Source organism: Carlito syrichta, unplaced genomic scaffold (genome assembly GCF_000164805.1).
Source record: "Carlito syrichta isolate Samal-C Ts95f unplaced genomic scaffold, Tarsius_syrichta-2.0.1 Scaffold309926, whole genome shotgun sequence".
NCBI lineage: Eukaryota > Metazoa > Chordata > Mammalia > Primates > Tarsiidae > Carlito > Carlito syrichta.
The window spans coordinates 179,029-196,865 of record NW_007254022.1 but is presented as its reverse complement, the minus strand read 5'-3'; the positions used below and the strand labels follow the sequence as shown (position 1 = coordinate 196,865).

Below are 17,837 nucleotides of genomic sequence, written 5' to 3'. Positions count from 1 at the left end.
CATTTTGCACAATATGCTGTATATTATGAAATATTCATCTCCATATATTACACAATACAATATTTGAGAGTATGCTGTTTGCCAAACACTTTTAGAGATTAGTGATTTTTTAATCTTTTTTTTTTTTTTGAGTTGGAGTCTCACTCAGTCGCCCAGACTGGAGTGCAGTGGCCGCTCCCGGCCACCGCAGCCTCGACTTGCTGGGCTCTGGCGATCCTTCCGCCTCAGCCTTCCAGGTAGCTGGAACTACAGGCGCGCGCTACCACACCCGGCTCATTATTATTATTTTTTTTTTATTTATTGTAGAGATGGGGTCTCACCAAGTTGCCCAGGCAGGTCTTGAACCCGCGGGCTCAGGCAATCCACTCACCTCAGCCTCCCAAGGCACGGGATTACAGGCTGAGCCACCAAGCCCGGCTGATTAGTGATTTTTAAAACCAGCCTAGCATCTTTGGAATGCAGTGGTATGATAAGAACTCACTGTAGGTGAAACTCCTAGGCTCAAGTGATCCTTCCGCCTCAATCTCCCACCTCAGTCTATCAAGTAGCAGGTACTGCAGTCAGAAGCCACCACACCTGGCTCATTTTTAAAAAAATTTTTAGTAGAAATGGGGTCTTGCTATGTTACCTAGGCTGGTCTCAAACTCCTGGCTTCAAGCCATCCTGCCTCAACCTCCTAAAGTGCTAGAATTACAGGCATGTACCATTGCCCAGACAAAAACTTAGTATAATCTTGAAGGACTGTATCTTTGGCTGGAATTCTTTTTGCTTGCACAGATACTAAAAATGATAAAGATTCTTGATGTTCAATCACTTAATTTCAAATCACTTCAAGCTCTGAATAGCAGATGTTCTTATTGTTGAGTCCATGAGCTTATACGGAGGGTGGGGAAATGATCTACAAATCCCTAATAATAGTTGGTACTTAAGTATCTATGTACATTTTTCTGGTGAGTGAAGCTCTTCTAGAAATGGCCTAAAGAAAAAAAATTTAAAACCACTGTTTTAGGAGAAATATAGTTTATATCTTAAGTGTCAATACAAGGTAACAAAGTAGGTTGCCAAAAAAACTGAACCTGTGTACTACTAAAGATGGAGGGTGGAAAACTTAAGTGTCAAGAAATAATCTGTTTTTCTTTTGTTAATAAAAAAGTGTGATTGCTTGTGAAACACAAGTGCGAAACACATTACTGGATATACAAAAGGCACCTAAGACAGATCCTGCCTCTCTTCTTATGGAAAAAAAAAAGATAAAAGTTAGGCCTTAGTTAATAAAATTAACATTAACTGTGTGAGTAGAAGTATCCAAGGGCCAGGCATGGTGGCTCATGCCTATATTCCAGCACTTTGGGAGGCCGAGGTAAGAGCATTGCCTGAGCCCATGAGCTCGAGACTGGCCTGGCCAACTTCGCAAGACCCTGTCTCTACAACAAATTTTAAAAATTAGCAGGAGGTGGTGGTGCGTGCCTGTAGTTCCAGCTACTTAGAAGGCTGAGGCGGAGGATCACCTGAGTCCAGTAGGTCAAGGCTGTGGTGGCCATGAGCATGCCTTTGCACTCCAATCTGGGTGACACAGTGAGATTCCAACTCAAAAAAAAAAAGAATCAAAAAATTAGCTGGGCATGGTAGCGTGCACCTGTAGTTCCAGCTACTTGAAAGGCTGAGGTGGAAGGATCGCCTGAGCCCAGCAGGTAGAGGCTTACAGTGGCTGTGAGTGTGCCACTGCATTCCAACCTGGGCAACAGAGTAAACACTGATTCAAAAAAAAAAAAGAAAAGAAAGAAAGAGAAAAAGAAGTACCTAGGGAAAAAAAAATTTTTTTTTTTTGAGGTCTCACCAAGTTGTCCAGGCTGGTCTCAAACCCTCGGGCTCAGACAGTCGGGCTCAGGCAATCCACTCACCTTGGCCTCCCAAAGTGCTGGGATTACAAGATGAGCTACTGGGCCCAGCCTAGAAAAGATTTTAAAATTAGTAAAGCCAGTAGTGCTAGATCATCCTATATTCATACTAGGAGATTAAAATTAAAAAAAAACAACTTAAGAAAGTTACTGTCCTCAGAACTTTAGTTTAATCTCTAGTCCCATCTCTGGGTAGTGTGATATGTTCATAATCTGGATTTCTAAAGGTCTTCATAATAAACATGCTATTGTGGTACACGCTTGTAGTCCCAGCTACTTAGAAGGCTGTGGCGGGAAGATCCCTTGAGCCCAGGAATCCAACATTACAAGGAGCTATGATTGTACAACTCCTCTATCCTGAAGGAGAGTGAAACATCTATCTCTAAATAAATAAATAAATTTTAAAAAATAATTATAAATAAATATGGTATTGTATCAGGAAAAGCCTTTGTTTTTCCTCTTTTGAGTTGAAGTCTCACTGTGTTGCCCAGACTGAAATCCACCTACTGGACTCAGGCAATCCTTCCTTCTGCCTCAGCCTTCCAAGTAGCTGGAACTACAGGCGTGCACTACCACACCTGCTTTTTTTTTTTTTTTTTTTTTTGTAGAGATGAGGTCTCACCAAATTGCCCAGGTTGTTCTCAAACCCGTGGGCTCAGACAATTCTTTCACCTCAGTCTCCCAGAGTGCTGGGATTATAGGCTTCAGTCACTATGCCTGGTCGGAGGGCCTTTTTTTTTTAAGTTAACTTCTGTCTCTCCTCCCATTCACTCAATTTAAATGTGTGTGTGTGTGTGTATGTGTGTGTGTAATTTTTTTTTAAGTTTTCAAACAAAGTTTATTAGAGAAAGAAGACAGAAAAGACAGTGTGACATGCCAGAGTTGGCACGGGCAAAAGAAACTGCCAATTTAAATATATTTATTTGCTTGAGTTATCTATGTGCTATGCTAGACTACAAAAGACAAAGAGATTATACAAGTTCTTTCAAAGTCAGAGCGCCGTGTACTTTCTCTTCATATTTATTTTTCTGTGACTTATTTGTCTCTCAAGTTGGTTTAAAATTTTTTTTTAATAAATTCTTTTGTTTTTTGGGTTTTTTTTTTTAATTGGAGTCTCACTCCATCGCCCAGACTGGACCTGTTGGGCTCCCGCGATCCTTCCGCCTCAGTCTTCCGAGTAGCTGGAACTACAGGCGCGCGCTACCACGCACGGCTGATTTTTGATTTATTGTAGAGATGAGGGCTCATCAAGTTGCCCAGGCAGGTCTCGAACCTGCGGGCTCAGGCAATCCACTCACCTCAACCTCCCAAAGGCACGGGATTATAGGCTGAGCCACCGAGCCCGGCTTAATTTAAATTTTTAACTTTGCTTAGAACTGTCCCTCACACAACAAGTAAGTCATAGATGGTAATCATTTAGTCTATAAACAAAGCATTACAGTCTAATGTGCTCTTCTTATAATGGTATGAAAATGCATTCTGACAAGGAATTTGAAGTATGGTTGTCAGATGAAATACAAGGCACTCAAATAAATTTGAATTGCAGATACCAAAAAAACTTAGTATAAGAATGTCCCATGCAATGTGTGGACATACTTATGCTAAAAAAGTGTCCATCGCTTATCCAAAATTCAAATGTAAATGCATTTTAATTTACTAAGTCTGACAACTCTAATTTGAGGGCTTTCTAAATGTTATCAAACTTAGGGCCAGAAATAGAAGCATCGCTACATGATTTATCCATAGTGTTTCCTATCACTTATGAGATAATATTACTGTACAACCAGACAATACTATATTGCCAAGAATGAATTAGCCAACATATTAGTAAATGAATAGAATGAATTTTGAAACTCAGTGACAATCTAGATTAAATTAACACACCTCAAAATTCCTGCACATGATACCAAGAAACTCAGTGGCTTACACAATGATCCTTTATTCTCATGGACCGGCACATCCACTAGGTTCATGTGCTCTAGTCTAGGTTATTTGGAGGCTCTGCTTTTCTTTTTTTTTATTATTTTTTTATTTTTATTTTTTTTGAGTGGCGCGGCCACTGCACTCCAGTCACAGAGTGCCTGGCCTTTGTTTCTTTTTTTTGGGTTGGAGTCTCACTCTGTCCTCTCCAGTAACAGAGTGAAACTCCAACCCAAAAAAAAAGAAACAAAGGCCAGGCACAGTGGCTCAAGCCTGTACTTCCAGCACTTTGGGAGACCGAAGTGAGAGAATTACCTGAGTTCAGGAATTCGAGATACGCCTGGGCAACTTGGCAGGATCTTGTCTCTACAATGAGTCAAAAAAAAAATAGCCGGGCATGGTGGCATCCACCTGTAGTTCCAGTTACTTGGAAGGCAGAGGCAGAAGTTCCAGTTACTTGGAAGGCTGAGTCCAGCAAGTTGAGGCTGCAGAGGTCATGGGCGTACCACTGCACTCCAATCTGGGCAACAGAATAAGATTCCAATACACACACACATACACACAAAAAGTAGAAGTCAGACTATGAAAAAATTATAAACAGCTCTATGTGGTGGCTCACACCTATAATCCCAGCACTTTGTGAGGTGGAGGCGAGAGAATTGCCAGGGGTTCGAGACCAACCTGGGCAACTTGGCAAGACCTCATCTTTACAATAAATCAAAAAATTAGCTGGGTATGATGGCATGCACCTGCCTGTAATTCCAGCTACTTGGAAGGCTGAGGGGGAAGGATTGCTGGAGTCCAGCAGGTCAAGGCTGCAGGAGCCGTGAGCATGCCACTGCACTCGAGCCTGGGCGACAAGATGAGACTTTAACTTTAAAAAAAAAAAAAATTATAAATAAACATATGCACTGAAAATTGCAAAACACTGTTTTAAGACATTTTTAGGGACCTGATAAATGGAGAAAGATATTATGTTCATGAATCAGAAGGCTCAATATTGTTAAGATATCAATTCTCTTCGTGACCCACCTGGGCAACTTGGCGAGACCTCATCTCTACAATAAATCAAAAAATTATTAGCTGGGCATGGTAGCGCACGCCTGTAGTTCCAGCTACTCGGAAGGCTGAGGCGGAAGGATCACCGGAGCCCAGCAGGTCGAAGAGCGGCCACTGTACTCCAGATGGGCGACAGAGTGAGACTCCAACTCAAAAAAAAAAAGATATCAATTCTCCCCAAATTGTTCTTTACATTCAACATAATCACAGCCAAAAACTCAGGTTTTTATAGAAATTGACAAAAAACTTACTTAGAAATGCAAAATGATCAAAATAGCTTTAGAAAACAAGAATGTCCGGGCTCGGTGGCTCAGCCTGTAATCCCGCACCTTTGGGAGGCTGAGGTGAGTGGATTGCCTGAGCCCGTGGGTTCGAGACCCACCTAGGCAACTTGGCGAGACCTCATCTCTACACTAAATAAAAGAAAAAATTAATCAGCGTGGTAGTGCGCGCCTGTAGTTCCAGCTACTTGGAAGGCTGAGGCGGAAGGATCATCGGAGCCCAGCAGGTCAAGGCTGCGGTGGCCGGGAGTGGCCACTGCACTCCAGTCTGGGTGAAGAGTGAGACTCCAACTCAAAAAAAAAAAGAAAACAAGAATAAAGTTTGAGGCTTCACACTAGATAATTTTAAGACTTACTACAGAGTTATAGTCATTATGATAGTGTGGTATGATAAAATGAAACAGAGTTCAAAAATAGACCAACCTGCACCAAGCATGGAGTCCTGCTCCTGTAGTTCCAGCTACTTGGAAGACTGAGGTGAGGATCACTTGCGCCCAAGAGTTGGAGACCAACCTGGGCAAGACAGTGAGACCCTGTCTCTGTGAAAAAAAAATTTTTTGTTTTTTGAGTCGGAGTCTCACTGTCGCCCAAGCTGGAGTACAATTGCAACCCCCCAGCCACTGCAGCCTCGACCTGCTGGGCTCAAGTGATCCTTCCTCCTCAGCTTTCCAAGTAGCTGGAACTACAGGTGCACACTACCATGCCCAGCTGAAGAAAATGTTTTAAAATGTAAAAATGAAAACTATAAATTTTCTAAAAGAAAATATCTGTTACCTTAGGTTAGGCAAATATTTCTTAGAATACAGAAAGCAAGTCTGGCACGGTGGCTCACGCCTGTAATTCCAGCACTTTGGGAGGTGGAGGCGAGAAGATTGCCTGAGTCCACAAGTTCAAGCCCAGCCTAGGCAACTTGGCAAGCCTCGTCTCTACATTAAATCAAAAAATTAGCTGGGCGTGGTGGTGTATGCCTATAGTTCCAGCTACCTGGAAGGCTGAGATAGAAGGATCTCCTGAGCCCAGCAAGGAGGTGGCAGCGAGCATGCCACCACACTCCAGCCTGGGCAACAGAGTGAGACTCTCACTAAAAAAAAAAAATTACAGAAAGTATACACCCAAAGAATAAAATGTATGAATTGAACATCATTGAAAACTTTTAAATGAGTAAATAACAGACGGAAAGAGCTGGGTGCAGTGACTCACGCCTACAATTCCAGCACTTTGAGAGGTGGAAGGTGAGAGGACTGCCTGAGTCCAGGGATGCAAGGCCAGCCTGGGCAACTTGGCAAGACCTCGTGTCTAAAATAAATCAAAAAATTAGCCAGGCATGGTGGTACGTGCCTGTAGTTATAACTACTCGGAAGGCTGAGGCGGAAGGATTGCCTGAGTCCTGCAAGTCGAAGCTGTGGTGGCCGTGAGCGTACCACTGCATTCCAACCTAGGCGACTGAGCGAGACTTCAATACAAAGAAGAAAAAAAAACAGACTGAGAAAATAAAGGACTCCTCTGATACAATTATAAAGAGACAAGCCGGGCTGGATGGCTTACGCTGTAATTCCGCGCCTTGGGAGGCTAAGGTGAGTGGATTGCCTGAGCCCGTGGGTTTGAGACCTGCCCGGGCAACTTGGCAAGACCTCATCTCCACAACAAATCAAAAATTAGCCGGGTGTGGTAGCGCGTGCCTGTAGTTCCAGCTACTTGGAAGGCTGAGGCGGAAGGATCGCCCAGCAGGTCGAGGCTGCGGTGGCCGGGAGCAGCCACTGCACTCCAGTCTGGGTGACAGAGTGAGACTCCAACTCAAAAAAAACAACAACAACAAAAAAGAGACAAACAACTCCATTTGAAAATAGGCAAAATTGGCCAGGTGTGGTATCTCACACTTGTAATCTCAGTACTTTGGGAAGCAGATGTGAAAGGATCACCTGAGTCCAGGGGCTCAAGACCAGCCTGGGCAACTTGGCAAGACCCAGCCTCTACAAAAAATTAGCCAGCCATGGTGGCACACACCTGTGGTTCCAGCTACTTGGAAGGCTAAGGCAAAAGGTTCACCTGAGCCCAGCAGGTCGAGGCTGCAGTAGCCATGAAGGTGCCACTGCACTCCAGCCTGGGTGACACAAAGAGATTTATACTCAGCAACAAAAAAAATAGGCAAAATTTTAAGGCATATCACTAAGATACACTAAGTGCAATTAAGCACATGAAAAGATGTTCAATATCATTAGCCATAAAGGAAATGCAAGTCAAAACTATGATGAGACACCACCACACATCTATTAGAATGGCTAAAGTTAAGACTGATAATATCAAGTGTTAGTAAGGATGTGGAGAAACTAGGATCCTAATACATAGCTTTGGGAATACAAAATAGTATAGCCACTTTGGAAAAGATTTTAGCTGTTTCTTATAAGATCAAGCATAATTTGCTATGCTATCCTGTAATCCCATTCCTCACCATTTACTCAAGAAATGAAAACATGTCTACACAAAGATGTACTCCAATGTTCACAACAACTTTATTCACAATAGGCAAAATCTGGACACAACCCAAAGTCCACAGTTTGATGAATGAATAAAAAATTCAAGAGGCTGGGCATCGTGGCTCAAGCCTGTAATCCCAGCACTTTGGGAGGCCGAGGCGAGAGGATTGCCTGAGCCCAGGAGTTCAAGACCAGCCTGGGCAATGTGGTGAGACTTCGACTCTACAATTAAAAAAAAAAATAGCCATATGTGGTAGCATGTACCTGTAGTTCCAACTACTTGGAAGGCTGAGGCAGAAGGATTGCCAGAGTTCAGCAGGTCAAGGCTGCGGTGGCTGTGAGCGTGCCATTGAACTCCAGCCTGGGTAACAGAGTGAGAATCCAACTTAAAAAAAATAAAAAAAAGAATTTGTGATATTCCTTTGGAATACTACTCAGTAATAAAAATAGTCCAACTAAGGACGATAAAGACAGCTCTTATTCTTAGAGCCCTCACCCTCACCACTATGAGCGCCTGTGGAGGTGAAAACGTTGTGGCTGACCATGTGGGCACTTACAGCACAAATATCTACCAGATATATGGCACCTTTGGCCAATTTATATACAAATTTGATGGAAATGAGATGTTCTATGTGAACCTGGAAAAAGGGAGATGGTGTGGAGGATCCTGTGTTTAGCAATTTTGCCTGATTTGAATTACAGAATGCCCTGAGAAGTACTATTGTGTCAAAAAGAAACTTGGACATCTTGATTTAAAAAATTCTAACTTTATACCTGCCCTGAATGAAATTCCTGAAGTGGCTGCGTTTCCCAAATCTTATGATCCTGGGTGTTCCCAAAATCCTCATCTGTCTGGTGGACAAGATCTTTCCTCCTGTGATCAACATCATGTGGTTTTACAATGGACACCTAGTTGCAGGAGGGATTGCTGAGAAAACCTTCCGCCCCAAGAGTGACCACTGCTCCCTCAAACTCAGCTACCTCACTTTTCTGCCCTCCACTGAAGATTTCTGACTGCAAGTTGGAACACTGGGGCTTGAAAGAGTCTTTCCTCAAATACAGGAAACCTGAGACTCCTCCTCCTATGTCAGAGCTGATGGAGGCTGCAATCTCTACTCTTGGGATGGCTGTTGGCCTTATGAACATTGTTATGAACACCATCCTCATCATCTGAGGCCTGCGCTCAGGTGTTGCTTCCAGCCATCAAAGGGCCACATGAGCTTTAGTCTAGAAAACAGGAGGTCAATGATCATTACAAGAAAGAAGAGAAATGGTATCCAGACTCCAGTTCTTTGTTGAAGCCTTGGGTAGCATTTAGTTTCATTCTCTGTTCCAGCTCATCATATTGCTCCTTCCTCGCCCTCCTCCCTTCCCTGCTCAAGAATGTATGGAGAATTTTCCTTTCAGAGATTACTTAGTAAAAAAGGATCTTATAAAGAAAAAAATAGGCCGGGCTTGGTGGTTCAGCCTGTAATCTCAGCGCTTTGGGAGGTTGAGGTGAGTGGATTGCCTGAGCCTGCGGGTTTGAGACCCCTCTGGGCAACTTGGCGAGACCTCATCTCTACAATAAATCAAAAATTAGCCGGGTGTGGTAGCGCACACCTGTGGTTCCAGCTACTTGGAAAGCTGAGGCGGAAGGATCGCCAGAGCCCAGCAGGTCGAGGCTGCAGTGGCCAGGAGCGGCCACTGCACTCCAGTCTGGAGTGAGACTCCAACTCCAAAAAAAAAAAAAAGAAAGAAAGAAAAAAATAGTCCAACTACTAATACATACAACATGGATGGTTCTCAAAAGCATTATGCTAGGTCCAAGAAGTCAGACACAAAATGATATATACTATATGATTCCATTTATATGAAATTCTAGAAAAGACAAAGCTAGAAAATTCTACAAAAGATTATCAGTGGTTGCCAGGGAGTTTGGAAAAAGAGTTAGACCACAAAAGGGCACCAAGGAACCTAGGGGTCTTGCTATGCTGCCCAGGCTAGACCAAAATTCCTGGTCTCAAGTGATCCTCCAGCCTTAGCCTCAAAAGTAGCTGGGTCTACAGGAGCAAACCACAGTGCCTACCTACAAAGAAACTTTTTAAGGTGATGTAAACATTCTATATCCTGGCTCTGGTGGTAGTTACGTGACTGTACACATGTCTCAAAACTCATCAAATTGGGGGAAAAAAATGTTTTGTTTTTTTTTTGCAGTTGGAGTCTCACTCTGTCACCCAGACTGGAGTGCAGTGGCACGCTCCCAGCCACCACAGCCTCAACCTGCTGGTGATCCTTCCGCCTCAGGTGATCCTTCCGCCTCAGCCTTCCAAGTAGTTGGAACTACAGGTATGAGCCATCATACCCGGCTAATTTCTTGACTTTTTGTAGAGACGAGGTCTCGCCATGTTGACAAGGTTGGTCTTGAACCCGTAGACTCAGACAATCCTCTCGTCTCTGCCTTCCAAAACGCTGGGATTACACGCATGACCCACCACACTCAGCTAAAAATTTTAAAAGTTTTAATATTGGTGAGTTTTATTGTAATTTTATCTCAATAATACTCATTATAAAAAAACTAGTGATGGATTCACACTTTATTATATCTCATAATTACAAAAATGAACTTTTTTTTTTTTTTCAGGACCAAGAGATTTATTAAAGCGGCTGTTACAGAGGGGATCTGTAACAGGAAAAAAGAAAAAGAGAGAGAGCACGAGAGAGTAAGAGAGAGAGAGGAAATGGGAGAGAGGCGGGGAGAGAGCTGCAGAGAGGGAGAGAGCGACAGAGAGAGAGAGAGAAAGAGAGACGGAGAGAGAGCACTTTTTTTTTTTTTAGTTGGAGTCTCACTCTGTTGCCCAGGCTGGAGTGCAGTGGCACGCTCACAGCCACCCCAGTGTCAACCTGCTGACTTCAGCAATCCTTCCGCCTCCTGCAACCCTTCCACTTCAGCCTTCCAAGTAGTGGGAACTATAGACATGCGCTACCACGTCTGGCTAATTTTTTATTTATAGTAGAGACAAGGTCTCACCAAGCTGCCTGGGCTGGTCTCGAACCCACGGGTTCAGGCAATCCTCTCACCTTGGCCTCCCAAAGTGCTGGAATTATAGGCTTAAGCCACTGCGCCTGGCCAAAAAGCATATTTTAAGCATATTAACACGATTAAACATCTCTTTCTTAGCAAAACAGAAAGTAGGTATATGCGTGACAATACAAGATGTATTCTACAGTTTTGTTTGCCTAAGGAGATGTTCCGTTTCAAAACAAATTGAGATTTGTTAGTGTCTTAGTGTAGGGTGTAGAAATATAATTCAGTTATTCAAAAAGTAAAAATAAAAATGCCTGGCACGGTGACTCATGCCTATAATCCCAGCACTTTGGGAGGCCGAGATGAGAGGACTACCTGAGCCCATGGGTTCGAGACAGGCCTGGGCAACTTGGCAAGACCTCATCTCTATAATAAATCAAAAAACTAGCCAGGCATGGTGGCGCATGCCTGTAGTTCCAACTAATTGAAAGGCTGAGGCAGAAGGATCGCTTGAGCCCAGCAGGTCCAGGCTGCAGTGGTTGGAAGCATGCCACTGCCCTCTAGCCTGGGTGACAGAGTGAGTCTCTAACTCAAAAACAAAAACAAAAACACTCATAGTTAAAAATTCAAGCATTTCCTAAACAATACACAAAATTAACACAAGTGAAGAGTAGAGGCAAGTTACCATAGGAAATATACTGCAGAGACTGCATTTATCACTTACTTTCATCATAAAACTCAAATAAAACCTAGATTTGCCATAACCTATCCAAATCGGTAACAGCATCAAATTATACAGCATTACTGGTTTTTACAAGTCATAACAACTTAGATATAAAAAGTATTTTCTCAAAATATGGCTCATAATGCAGTACAGTAGTGAGTTTTTAACTAAAGTTTTTTTCAAATTATGACTTTTTAAATTTTATTTTATTTTTTTGAGTTGGAATAAATTATGACTTTCTAAAAGGCACACTGTTAGCAACCACATTATAGTTTTCCACAACAGTTGTGATAAATCTTTAACAGATACTGCAGATGTAAGGCAAGAATCAAAATTCTGGCGTCCATCCTGCTTTCAGATGCTTTGACAATACTATTGCACTGCTAGCTGTAAAGTACAGTAGTGCAATAAAGTCAGAGCATTCGTTAGCAGTAATAAGTAGGAAAGGAACACAAAACCATCTTGCATCAGTTGAAGCTTCAGTGTGAAAAGAATTTCAAATAGGGTTGCCATTTAGTCAGAAGACATCCAAAACCAAAAAACAGTTATATCAATGTTTTTGTTTTAAAAAGGGTAAGACAAATATCAAAGAGATACTGCTTTTTTGATGATTAATATGCAATTAACATTCAAACACAAATATGCATACATGATGAAAGGAATTGTGTAACTATGTCTTAAACCTTAAACCTTTACATGGGTACTGTTAATACCTTAGTATTGGTACTAACAAAACCTGTTATAAATACTACTAAAGCACAGTTGAAAAACATTTCTGTTCTCTGCAGGGATGTTAGCTCCTTCTCCGAGGCAATTACCTGATGAGTAACTGCCACATAAAACAAGCCCTTGAATAAAAATATCAAAGAAAACAAATGAAAAAGAAAACAAGGTTCTCTACATAATCTATCACTTAGAATCTAAACTACAATACAGAAAAGCCCAAAAGCACTTACCAGCTTTATAACTCAAGAGTTTATTGAGGGATTTTTTTTGAGTTTGAGTTTGAGTCTCACTCTGTTGCCCAGGCTGGAGTGCAGTGACACACGCAGTCACCCCAGCGCCCACCTGCTAGGCTCAGGCAATCCTTTCACTTCAGTCTTCCAAGCAGCTGGAACTACAGTCGTGCACTGGCACACCGGTTAATTTTTTGATTTATTGTAGAGAGAGGTCTCATCAAGTCACCAGGGCAGGTCTTGAACCCGCAGGCTCACGCAATCCCTTGGGAAACCTCAGCTTCCCAAAGTGCTGGGATTACAGGCTTGAGCCATTGCATCTGACCTATTGAGGGATATTATAACAAAGGAAGAAACACCAGGGAATCAATATGCTCTCAACAGGACATTAACTAAATACTATAGAAAGGGATTTTTTAATTTCAGTTAACTCCTAAAATATCTTAAGTATAGGAGGAAAGCATCTCCAGATCCCTGAAACTTAGAAATACTAAAAAGAAAATAATAAAGGGGGGAAGTGGGGACGAGATTTCAGTAACAAGTTTCCTTAGTTCCAAGCTAATTAACATTTAAGACTCCATTCAAAAGTCAGATATTAACCCAGAAATAGAAACATTATCATAGATCACACTGGATTACCTTTTGTGTATAATCACTAGAGTTCCACAAAAGGAAAACACTAGACAAATATCTAGTAGGAGACAGTAAAACCCTTGTGTGGCCATTCATACTAGTTCTTATTTAGTCCTTATTACTAATGTTGATTGATGCAAAAATACATTTTCATCAACCTCCCTTTATAAATGATCCAGGTCAGCTACTTAGTTGAATGGAGCCTACTGAGAAATGGACTCATAATGAAGACAGCTGGAACATGATTGTTTTGGTCTCAAATCCTGGGCCTCAAAACTCAACTGTTAGAATATTTAACTCTGCTAGCAAAGTATCAAGTTTCAAAGACAAGTGTTTGAAAGACAGGGTTTGGGGCTGGGCGCGGTGGCTTATGCCAATAATGCCAGCACTTTGGGAGACCGAGGTGAGAGGATTGCCTGAGCCCATAGGTTTGAGACCAGACTGGGCAAGTTGAAGAGACCTCATCTCTACATTAAATCAAACAATTAGCCGGGCGTGGTGGCACGTGCCTGTAGTTCCAGCAACTTGGAAGGCTGAGGCAGAAGATCACCTGAGCCCAGCATATCAAGGCTGTGGTGGCCATGAGTGTGCCACTGCACTCCAGCCTGGGTGACAGACTGAGACTCCGACTCAAAAAAAAATATACAAGTGTTTAACTTTCTGAACTGGAAGTTAATACAAACAAGAAAACTATGAAAAAAATTTAAATTAAGACGATCAGGCTATCTACACAATTAGGATACACACTTTTTTCAAAGTTAAATAGTATATATTCTCTTTCTCTTTCCACCTATTAGATAATCAAAACTGGTTCTTTGGCAAATTCTTTATTTAACTAGTGTAAAACTAAAAATCAGAAGATTGCACAAACATTTACCCTTTTTTTTTTTTAATTGTAGAGACACCAAGTTGCCCAGGCTGGTCTCCAAACCCTTGGGCTCAGGCAATCCTCTCACCTCCGCCTCTCAAAGTGCTAGGATTACAGGCGTGAATCACTGCACCTGGTGCATTTACCTTTAAATTTTAGAAACTAAACTAGTTCACAGATATTTTTTTTTTTTGAGTTGGAGTCTCACTCTGTCCCCAGGCTGGAGTGCAGTAGCACACTCAAGGCCACCCCGGTGTCGACCTGCTGGGCTCCAGTGATTCTTCCGCCTCAGCCTTCCAAGTAATCAGAACTACAGGCATGCGCTACCATGCCTGGCTAACTTTTGATTTATTGTAGAGACGAGGTCTTGCCAAGTTGCTAGGGCTGGTCTTCAACCCGTGGGCTCAGGCAATCCACTCACCTCGGTCTCCCAACATGCTGGGATTATAGGCTAAACCATGAGATTATAGGTTGAGTACGGCTCACAGATACTTTTTTTTAAAAGCACACTGAAAAAGCAAATCTGAAACTGAGATGCACTTTTACTATCTAGTAAATACAAAGCACTAATAATAAAAACCATGATAAAAGTGCATATAAATTTTTAAGTCCCAATAATTATAGAAACAATCTGAAAGAAAAAAAGCTACCACTAATTTACTAGCAAGGAATTTAAGGGGAAAAAAAACTTCCTTTCTTTTCTTCTTCTCTTCAAAAAGAATTTTAAAATTATCCCATCATTCAAACACCATCAAAAATCTTACACCATAATTTTCTAAAACATACTTTTTTCAAAATGCTTACTTAATCATGTTTACCTTAAAATAGAATTTGTTCAATCTAAAGAAGTTCTGTGAGAATACTGACTCTATTGCAAAGGCCAAAAAAAGCTTAAAAATTAAACTGACAATTTGAGAAAAAAATCTGCTAAAATCAGAATTAAGAGCCAGGTGCAGTGGCTCATGCCTGTAATCCCAACACTTTGGGAGACCGAGGTGAGACAATTGCCTGAGTCCAGGAATTCAAGATCAGCCTAGACAACTTGGCAAGACCTTGTTTCCACAATAAATAAAAGAATTAGCCGGAAGTGGTGGCTTTCGCCTGTAATCCCAGCTATTTGGGAGGCTTAAGCTAAAGGATCGCCTGAGCCCAGGAAGTTGTGGCTGTGGTGGCCTGAGGTGAGCTTGCCCAGCCCGGGTGACAGAGTGAGACTCTGGCACAAAAAAAAATTTTTTTTAAGTATCTATATCTGGAGGGAGGAATTCAGAACGGGGGAGGGGCAAGATAGTCAACATGCTGTTAACAGAAGCAAACTACAATACTTAATATTTTGTTTGCTTTTAAAGACAGTTAATGATAAAAATAATAAAACTCTGAACTAAAGTTCATTATTAGGTTTGAATCTCTGCAGAAAATTCTTCCTTCTTCCCTACTATTTCTCCTCATCCCCCTCCATTCCATACCACCTCCACAAAGAAAATTTAAATACAAAATGTTAAAAGCAACCGGAAGTCTTCATATTAAATTAGTATATGAGAGGCACTCCAATTCATTAACACATCAGAACAAAATAATAGCAAAGCCTCACACTTTATCCTAGGGTAGGAATGGGGGTGAGGGTGGTACACAGTTCTTCCAGGTTCACCAAACGTCCTTTCCAAAGCAGAAGTGAGAGACTCAAGATTCAGCTTGGAGAGCAGCACAGGCACCAGAGGATACCTAAGGAGTAATGCTGAGGAATGGCAAAGGGAGGAGGGAGGGGTGGCGGATTGAGAAGAAGTTTTTTACATTTTTTAAATCTTATTTTCTTTGACAAACAAGGAAAGCAAAAAAAAAAAAAAAAAAGACTGAAGCTCAACGACGGGCGCTTCCTCCAAATTCCAGGTTTTTAAGGAAGCCAGCCCAATCTAAAAAAAATAATAATACAGGAGAAAAAGAACTGAAGATAAAGCAAGCGAACTAGGTAAAAAGCGCGGGCGAGTCGGGCTCGGTGGCTCAGCCTGTAATCCCGCGCCTTTGGGAGGCTGAGGTGAGTGGATTGCCTGAGCCCGCGGGTTCGAGACCCGCCTGGGCAGCGAGACCTCATCTCTACAATAAATCAAAAAATGAGCCGGGCATGGTAGCGCGCGCCTGTAGTTCCAGCTACTCGGAAGGCTGAGGCGGAAGGATCGCCGGAGCCCAGCAGGTCGAGGCTGCGGTGGCCGGGAGCGGCCACTGCACTCCAGTCTGAACGACAGAGTGAGACTCCAACTAAAAAAAAAAAAAAAAAAGCGCGGGCGATCAAATTAGTACAGCAATCTAAGGATGGGAGGGAGGGAATAAAGAGGAAAAGTGAGGGAAAGATCCTTAAAGAAAACTAGAGGGACAGCACCCAGCTTGGTGCCCTCGAGTAGGCCAGACGCGCCCGCAATAGCAGGAGTCCTTTCCAATTCTTCGCCCCCGCTCCCTGCTTTCACAGATGAATGAACTAAGCAACTCGAGAGCGGGGTGCCTTCCCCCTCCCACTGCCTCTCGCGCTCCAGGTTCAAATCCCATTCGCTCACACCTCTCCCTCACCCAAGGTTTGCCACCTCCAGACCTAACAGAAACGGGTCTAGGGGCTTCGCTGGCCGTTAGGAAGTTGGGCGCCCAACTCTAGCAGCCTTTCTCAGACTTTCTCAACCCGCCTTTGAGAACGTAAACGGCTCATCCCTAAAAGGGTTTCTCCCCGCCCCCCTCGGCCTTCCCCACTCCACCCTCCACCCCCCTTTCTAGGAGTGCGCACGACCTCTCCCGTTCAGGGACCGTTCCCGTCACATCTTTTTTGGGTGAGGACACACAGAACGCTGTCTGCACCAGAAGCAGGTCCTTGAGAGTTGGAAAGAGGAGGGCGAGGAACAAGGAATTCCAAAGGCCCCCGAACCCTCAGCTTCTCCCGCCATTTCCCTCACGAGTTTCCCGGATGTAACCCCTTCCCCGCGGCGGTTTAGACACCAGGCGGTGGCGGCTCCCTTTGGTTGCAGGAGGAGGGAACTCGACTCTGGTCCAGCCTCCGCCGCCCAGAGTTTCCGGCGACTCCAAATTGAGCTCCACCTTCGAGGCCTTGGGGAAAAATAAACTACCCAATAGATCTCCTTCACTTTGCACTCACCATCAGTTCCAGCTTATCGACCTCCGCCTCCATGTTGAATAGTTGACATGCCTCAGACCGCGGCGGCGCTTAAGCCGCAAGCCGTACTAGCACTGAGGGTCTCTATTGGACAGCTGTCACTCAACGTCTCGCACTCATTGGCTCCTCTGTTCCACCACTGGCGCCTGGGGTAACGCCCCTTCGCATGAAACACATTTTTCTGTTGGGCAAAGACACAAAACGCCGCAGGAGGATTGGCTGCTATGCTTTTTTTTTTCTCCCATTGGCTGTTCCCCTCTTGTCCAATTTCAATTTCATAGTTAGGGCTCGGCAGGGAAGAGCTTGCGATTGGTGCAATCGGAAGAAGAGTCGACCAATGATACAAAAGCTTCCACCGACTGCCTAGGGGACGTAACACACCTCCTTTCCTCTCCTGCATCCCCTCCCCTTCTCTCCCGCCTTCCCCTAATTCATACCAGAAGCGCCTCAGCTCTAATTGGCCAGAGTATTGTGCCACCTCAGCCAACCACAAGTCAGGTTATCCTCCTGCACTACACGGAGAGAGAATCGTCGAGAGACCGTGTCTTTGATTGGTCCGTCTATGACAAGGATTTAATTTTGAATTTTTCTTTTCGGTGTGGGAGAAGCCACTGCCCGGACTCCATCTAACCCCAGGCTCTTAGACTAGTAAGTGCAGGGACGATTTTTTTTTATTACCTGGGCTCGCGTCTTACGTAGCTGGACTTGTTGCTGCTTGTGTTTTTATGGCTTAAGAAGGTGGAGACTTTGGCTGGACCAAGAGGGGAGATGGAACGGGAAAGGGGATGTCTGGGGCTGGGGAAGAAGTGCTCGACCTGGCTTCATCCTAACCGTACTCTGTTTAATTAATATTTTGCAAAATATGTTTT

The 17,837-nt window shown here is 43.3% G+C and overlaps 1 protein-coding gene across 1 annotated transcript in view; it reads right to left on the bottom strand.

The window, feature by feature from the left end:
- SKA2 (spindle and kinetochore associated complex subunit 2) overlaps nt 1-17,101 on the bottom strand; it is a 47,724-nt gene extending 30,623 nt beyond the window's left edge. The window contains exon 1 of the mRNA XM_008068285.2: nt 16,951-17,101. Coding sequence (XP_008066476.1) covers nt 16,951-16,983 — 33 coding nt within the window. The 5' untranslated portion in view covers nt 16,984-17,101. The remainder of the gene's footprint in view (nt 1-16,950) is intronic.
- Between the last annotated feature and the right edge of the window lie 736 nt (nt 17,102-17,837).